We start from the raw sequence: 7,771 nt of genomic DNA, 5'->3' as shown, positions 1-7,771 counted from the left end.
ACTCTCGGTTACGGGAGAGGCAGAGATTTTTTTCTTCCCTGGTATACGTTGGTTGGTATATTGGGGTTTAACGTCCCAAAGGAAAATCAGGCTATGAGGGACGTCGTAGTGAAGGGCTCCGGAAATTTCGATAACCTGGGGTTCTTTAACGTGCACTGACATAGCACAGCACACGAGCCTCTAGAATTTCGCCTTCAACGAAATTCGGACGGTTCGGTTGGGATCGAACCCGCGTCTTTCGGGTCACCAGCCGAGCGCCCTAACCACTGAGCCATCACTGTGGGACCTACAGGGAGTAATTCAAGAGGAACAGAAAGCAAGTCGGAGCCCTGCGCCGTTGGAGCACTTTGCCGCTGTAAGGAGATAGCGCCACCCAGCGGCGTTCGTGAGGAGAAGACAAAGCACGAGGAGCGCGTGCGGAGGGGAACGCGGGTCAGGTCGAAGAGGATTACGTGGCAGAGAAGAGAAGAGCGCGGTGGACGACGGACGTGGACGAGTTCTGCTGGCTCCCCGAGTTCCGGGCTTGGGCCTTAGCCGCAGACGTCCGGGCCACCAGACCTGGACATCCATCGTCGAGAGCCTCAACCACCAGGCCCAGGCGCCACTCTTCTCCGTCCATCCGTCAGCTGCTCCACACAGGCCGCCTCTGGCGCCTACGTGACCTTTTTCCGGGATACCAGACCTGGGAACCGTGCCGGGAGCCCACGAACGCTGACGCTGCGGTAGCGTTTCATCGACGTTGGAACGCCAAGAGACTCCTTGACTGCCCGACACCCAGCCAGTCCTCCCCGCTCGTTGCTCGAATAAGACAAGTAGTGTGAACTTTCCTCTTTGACTCTTTTTCCCTGTATTGTCCGTAAGCATTTTGTTCTGTTCCCCCGCGTGTTTTTCCCGTGTTGTTGTTGCGTTGTTCTCTGGTTCCTTTCCTTTTTTCTCGCTCATATTGAAATTGGTTTTCCTTTTTGATAAAATCCGCCTCGTTTATTGTTTGTACTTTTGTGTTTATTTAAAATAAGACCTGCAATCTCACAGAGTCCTCACAAATTTGGCGTCCACTACGACAGGACGAGGTCGGTTTTTATTTATTTGCCTGTTGTGTTAATTTAGGAACAATATGAGCGCTTCAGATTTGGTTACTTTAGGCGAGCGCATGGGCTTGTGCGGCGCGGAGTTACGAGCGTGGGTGGAGGACGAGCTTCGTAAGGCACGGGAAGAGAGAGCCGCTGAGCGTGAAGCTGCGAAGCAGAAATTGGAATTAGAGGCACGGAATTTAGAGGTTGAGCGTGAAGCTGCGAAGCAGAAATTGGAATTAGAGGCACGGAATTTAGAGGCTGAGCGTGAAGCTGCGAAGCAGAAATTGGATTTAGAGGCACGGAATTTAGAGACGGAGCGAGAGGCTGCGAAGGAACGCTTGGAGTTAGAGGCGCGGAACTTGCAGCTACAAATAAGGCTCATGGAGGGTGGCGCAAATCCTCCGAGTGACCGTGGAGAGCGTGGCGTCTCATCGACCAGCTCCATTAACCCGCACAGCCTCATACCACAGTTCAATGAAGCGCGGGATGACCTCGATGCCTACTTAAAGAGGTTTGAGCATGTGGCTACGGGGCAGGGTTGGCCAAAAGAAAAGTGGGCAACGGCGTTGAGCTTGTGCCTTGGCGGCGAAGCACTTAGGGTCTTCGGTCGGCTCTCGCCTGAGGATTCCGTGGATTATGACAAAGCGAAGCTTGCCTTGCTTCAGAGGTTTAGGTTCACCGCGGAAGGGTACCGAGAGAAGTTTCGCCAGAGCAAGCCCCAGGATGGAGAAACGGCCTCGCAATATGCTGCCAGGTTGTTTAGCTTCTTTGACCGTTGGGTCGAGATGCGGGGAGCAGGCCGCACTTTTGAGGTGGTTCGCGAGATGGTCGTGAGCGAACAATTTCTGAACAACTGTCATTCTCGTTTAGCCCTTTTCTTACGTGAGCGGGAGGGCAAGACAGTTGCCAAGCTGGCGGAGGCTGCCGATCATTTTCTTGAAGCACAGCGGCAAAATAACTTGTTGTTCTTCAAAGAACAGGGGGAGCATACGATGAATAAAGCCAAGGACGAGGTTTCAGGTTCACAATCTCGCCTGCGGTGTTTTCTTTGCGAGAAGACTGGGCACAAGGCGGCGGATTGTCGGACGAAGCCGAAGCAATCGTATTGCACCTGGTGCCGCGAGGTAGGACATGATGCCCAGTCGTGCAAGGCTAAGAGGCCAGGAGACCGTGAGGAGTCCGCCTGTTGCATGACACCTCGATATTCACATCCCGATAGCACTGCAGTGGTAACGCGCGTAGAGGGCCAGTTGGGGGAGATGGTCTGTCCTTCCAACCCGGTGGAAACTGCTATGCCCGTGGGGCACGGTGAGGTGTTCGGCCAGCCTGGTTCGGTATTACGGGATACGGGCAGCACCGGTATTGTTGTGCGTGAGTCTCTTGTACCGCCAGCGGCACTAACAGGGAAAAAGGCTACATTATTCTTGGCCAATGGGACCCGTGTAGAAGTTCCGGAAGCGGAGGTGGTGATTTCTTCTCCATACTTCTCGGGTAAGGCCATCGCGCGCTGCTTGTCTACACCCTTATACGACATTATAATAGGCAATGTCCCCGGGGCTAAACCTCCATTCCCGGTTGACCCGCCAGTTCTAACTGATCAGGCAGTTTCCCTTGCCATGACGGGTGCGGTCGATGTTCCTTCCCTTATGGTGACAGCAAAGGTTTCAGAGAGTAGTAAAAGCCCCACTCTGAACACACTCCACTGGTCACTGCCGGAGTTTCGCCTCAAACAGGAAGAAGACCCGACCTTAGAGGTGTGTCGCAGGAAGTTGGGGCAAATATTTCGTGGTAAGGGACAGACCGCCCACTCCTTTGATACTGATGACGGTGTTCTTTTCCCGTCGTACCAAGTGTGTCCCGGCCAAGTCGTTGAGCAAGCGGTGGTACCGAAGGGCTTACGCACGCAAGTTCTTAAGTTGGCACATAAGAGTGCATTATCCGGCCATCATGGAATACGGCAAACAATAGCTAGGGTGCTCAGTGAGTTTTACTGGCCCGGTGTACAGGCTGACATTAAGAGTTATGTTAGATCGTGTGATATGTGTCAGCAGACTGTGTCGAAGGCAAGGGAGAACAGAGTGAATAACATCATAGGACGGGAACATGTAAAATCATGGTGGAAACTGAGGTCGGTGTGGAGAAAACGGTTTCACAAAGGAAAACGGAAGTATTAGCCGGAAAAGTTCTCGCGACGGTGATGTGGTTTGATGGGAACAATGGAATACGGAAGAATGTAGCCCACACCTATTGTTGGAATTGTTTTTGTTTGTTCATGTTTGTTTTTGAGTGTCGGCTATCTACTTTTTATGCTTTCCGTGCTTCTTCGCCCTCTATGGACGCTTTACGTTGACTTTCCATGTGCTCTCTGTGCTGTGTGTGCGAAGGTCTGTGAACGCTTCGAACATTGACGACCGTCGTATTGTGTGTGGTGTGTAGTGTGCGCGCTGTGGTGCGGTGTTCTGTGTTGCGATCGTTGAACGCGTCTGGTGTCGCTCTCCTGAAGTTGAGTTCTTTCCCTTGGAAAAAACTTCCGAAAAGGGGGCCTTCTGTAAGGAGATAGCGCCACCCAGCGGCGTTCGTGAGGAGAAGACAAAGCACGAGGAGCGCGTGCGGAGGGGAACGCGGGTCAGGTCGAAGAGGATTACGTGGCAGAGAAGAGAAGAGCGCGGTGGACGACGGACGTGGACGAGTTCTGCTGGCTCCCCGAGTTCCGGGCTTGGGCCTTAGCCGCAGACGTCCGGGCCACCAGACCTGGACATCCATCGTCGAGAGCCTCAACCACCAGGCCCAGGCGCCACTCTTCTCCGTCCATCCGTCAGCTGCTCCACACAGGCCGCCTCTGGCGCCTACGTGACCTTTTTCCGGGATACCAGACCTGGGAACCGTGCCGGGAGCCCACGAACGCTGACGCTGCGGTAGCGTTTCATCGACGTTGGAACGCCAAGAGACTCCTTGACTGCCCGACACCCAGCCAGTCCTCCCCGCTCGTTGCTCGAATAAGACAAGTAGTGTGAACTTTCCTCTTTGACTCTTTTTCCCTGTATTGTCCGTAAGCATTTTGTTCTGTTCCCCCGCGTGTTTTTCCCGTGTTGTTGTTGCGTTGTTCTCTGGTTCCTTTCCTTTTTTCTCGCTCATATTGAAATTGGTTTTCCTTTTTGATAAAATCCGCCTCGTTTATTGTTTGTACTTTTGTGTTTATTTAAAATAAGACCTGCAATCTCACAGAGTCCTCACAGCCGCCTATGTGTATGACGCATGTACAGGCCTGAGGTATAATGGGTAGACCACAAGAACGATGCCAGTATCACTGACAGCACACTGTGACAGAGCGGGCAGAGCGCTGTCCAGACAAACGCGCAGTGCACCCTCCATTATATGCTGGCCTGCTCGCACACGCGCTTCTTTTGCGTGAGGCTTTTTCGAGAATTAAGACACAAGGAACCGCGCCTCTCACTTCCGCTGTGGTAGGCTTCGTGGGCGAGCGAGTCAGCGCGCGAGCGAGCCGTTTTATCAGTATATTTCTATTGCAAGTCGCTAGCACGAGACGCTTCTGCACGCATATCCAGGTGGTGGTTCTGCGCGACTAATCCCTGAAAATCTGGTGTGGCATAAAATGTTCAAGTAGTATGCCACTTCGCAAACTACAGCTGTGTAGTACCAACTGTTTAATTTATATTTCAGTGAGTAGCATTGTCACTCGGGAAAAACTTCAGTCAAACGGAAGCGATAGGTTGCTTAAGACATCATGCAGAACCTACGGCCAAAGAGGTGCCACTTTAGCAACTTCCGGTAGAGAATGACAAACCAAGCAGCTCGCGCGCGGAATTAGCCTGCGGCTACTGAAATGAAGACCGGTCTCTGGCGGCTTATCTGTTGTCGCGTAGAAGGCTTTTTCTCGGCTGATTTGATAGAAACTGTGCTCCCGTGATAGCCATATGGTAAAGATACTGAACACACAACGCGGATCTTTTGTATAGGCGGCAATAAATCAGTTAAGGTACGTTTTACGGAGCCGGTGGAAGAAAGTGGAATTGGATGCTTTTTAGCGCGCGGTAAAGCACGTCCGTGCACCTCTGATCAGTGGCAACTGTTATACCAAGTCCGCGGAAAAACATTAAAAAGACGAGGGCGCTCATTTTTTCTACTCCCTTTATAATGTGATTTCTGTGTGCCAGACATAACCGCGGACAACTACAAAAGCAGGAAGTGCAGCATGAGACATTTCAAACGCGTTTCACTCCGCAATAATCGCAGGACCTCTTGGAGAAACATTTTCTCTGCTAGCGTATTCGGCAGCGCAAGACTGCCACCGTCTGCTCCTGCAAAGAACAACCGAGCTGGCGTACGGGACACTGTAGAACGTCCCGCCACTGACTGTAGCCCTCGAAATCAGTTTCTTTTTCTAAAGAAAAATATATTCCCAGTGGTTGTAATAACAAAGTCGCGAGGTGAATTGTTTCTTATAAAGCAAAATATCCCCTGTGATAGTTTGTGTGACACACATGTTTCGCTTCTATGCTTTTGGCCTCTCTTTATCGCCGTCGGTACGCGCCCTTATCACTTCCGTTTGAAGTGAAAGTCTTCTTACCTCGACACCTCTTTACTGGCTGTAAAGTGAACGCTGTTGAGAGGCACCTTCAGTCTCATCTCCCGCGAACACCGTGCATGCTTGTTGCTATGGTTGCCGCACTGTTTCTTCTGCAGTTTGACGCCGCAATTAAAGTAAGTAACTAGCTTTTGCTCCCCATCAGCCTTTTGCCAGCCGTCAACATGTGCGTCTTTGTGGTAACATAGCCACGTGCCAATGTCCGCCTGATTATTAAGTTCATTTATTTTTGGCAATGTCTGCATATTTCTGAGACAAAAAGAGAAGCAATTTCATGCATATCAACTTCGAATATTCTAGAGCCTATATCAGTGAGAAAGCTATGAAAAAGAGATTGAAAGTCATTTTGTTCGTTTTGTTAAGTATGTTGAAGCCCCGGGAACTGAGTCAAAACGTCTGTTTTGTTATTTAACATCAATGGTTAATTTCATTTTTGGTATGTCCTAAACAGACAATTAGAATATGACAGATGCGTACTGTATATTTATAATTTTGAAGTGCGCACGAAACCAACAGCGCGCATTGGGCTTGTGTCAGTTGAACAAGAATATAATAATCTTTATGTCCCAGAGGCTTAGTAGCGAAATGTCTTTTTCCAATCGTGCCTACTTCCTTGACAACTAAGGTCAAAAATCGTGAGCACTTTTAATCGGTATGCTGATAATATGGACCCTTTCAAAACACTTCCGTCATGTTTCCGTAAACCGCATGACCTAGTCATTACGAAAGTAATACAAAAAGGGAGTAATTACTCATTGACGTCCACCCAAGCGCAGCCATACGGCTACAAAGGAAAGCTATACTGCTTTCTCAGAAACTTCGCAGTTAAAGAAAAATTCGTCCTGGTCCGCGATTCGAACCCGTGACCACCGCTTCACCGGAGCAGTCGCTCTACCAATTGAGCTAACCGGGACTTTTTTTTCTTCTTCAACATGGTATTTATTACAGTGATGTAATGTTCTATGTACATGAACTATATACAAGCCATTACGAAAACAGTGTTAAACAATGCATATTGAAAAGACCATGCACTAGAAAAGGGGCAATGCAGAGCACATCACTAATAGTGAGTGCCACTCCGGTTCGTACTCAGTCTGGGCATACACGTCTCTAAGATGAACAACCATTCGACTGAAGTGATCCTTTGTAGGGACAACAGGTTCACAGTGTCTGTCCATCATGCGGGTTTTCCAGAGGCTGTGCAGTCCAATGAGAAAGAACATGTCCAGGGGTTCATCAACAAATGGCAGCGCAGTGAGATAGCGAACAGAATGTGGTGTCAGATGAATTCTTTTCTTAAATGTGCGTTGCAGGATATCCCAGAAGAGTACTGCATCTTTGCAACTGATGAAACAATGCCCAATTGTTTCTGGTTGATCAGAAAGGCGGCAATTAGCGGTAGACACAAAAATGCCCTTTTTCTCTAACCAAGTTCTAACAGGCAACGTACCGGTGTGTAACTTAAAGAAAAAGGTCTTTGTACACGGCGAGACTGGCAACTTACGTACTCTTTTGAGTACGTCATGCCCCGGTAAACCAAAATACAGAGAGCGGTACATGGGTGGAGGGAAGAGCATGTTAATCAAATCCTTATACAACTTTTTCCTCGACACTAAAAAAAGGAACTCAGGAGAAAAACGAACAAGTAGGACACGGACAGCCAAATACACCTCTTGCATTATGCCCCACAAACACGGACGGTCACAAACATTGGAAGACACAATGAGGTTGGGTAAAACATAAACTAAATTTGTTTCCAGGAATGAACGTACTATTGGGTTTGTAGTGTCACGGAAAAACATGAAACGTGAGACTATCTGTCGGACATACAGGTGAACTAGACCAAGGCCGCCAGCGCTTACAGGCCGAAAAACGTTATCACGCCTCATGGATTCAAAAGACGAATCCCACACAAAAGTAGCGAAAACGCTGTGAAAACGCTGGATAGGAAGTCTTGCGCAATGAATAATTTGCAGTACATAATATATTTTAGTGGCGATAAACAGATTACAGGCGGTCGCCCTGCCAAAAATTGAGAGGCCATGGGGGACAAACGTTTGAGCATAGCGCTGAAGAGTTGACACGCGGTCTT

General features: G+C 49.4%; 1 protein-coding gene across 1 annotated transcript; it reads right to left on the bottom strand.

Moving 5' to 3' along the window:
- Positions 1 to 6,710: 6,710 nt before the first annotated feature.
- Positions 6,711 to 7,568, bottom strand: LOC149330085 (uncharacterized). The gene has a single exon (XM_089559731.1). The coding sequence runs from the start codon at positions 7,566 to 7,568 to the stop codon at positions 6,711 to 6,713; it is 858 nt and encodes a 285-aa protein (XP_089415857.1).
- Between the last annotated feature and the right edge of the window lie 203 nt (positions 7,569 to 7,771).

The sequence above is a fragment of the Amblyomma mixtum genome, chromosome 9 (genome assembly GCF_055824585.1).
Source record: "Amblyomma mixtum isolate Tamu chromosome 9, ASM5582458v1, whole genome shotgun sequence".
In the NCBI taxonomy this organism is placed as follows: Eukaryota; Metazoa; Arthropoda; class Arachnida; order Ixodida; family Ixodidae; genus Amblyomma; species Amblyomma mixtum.
The sequence above is the reverse complement of the archived record's forward strand: the minus strand, read 5'-3'. Positions and strand labels throughout refer to the sequence as shown.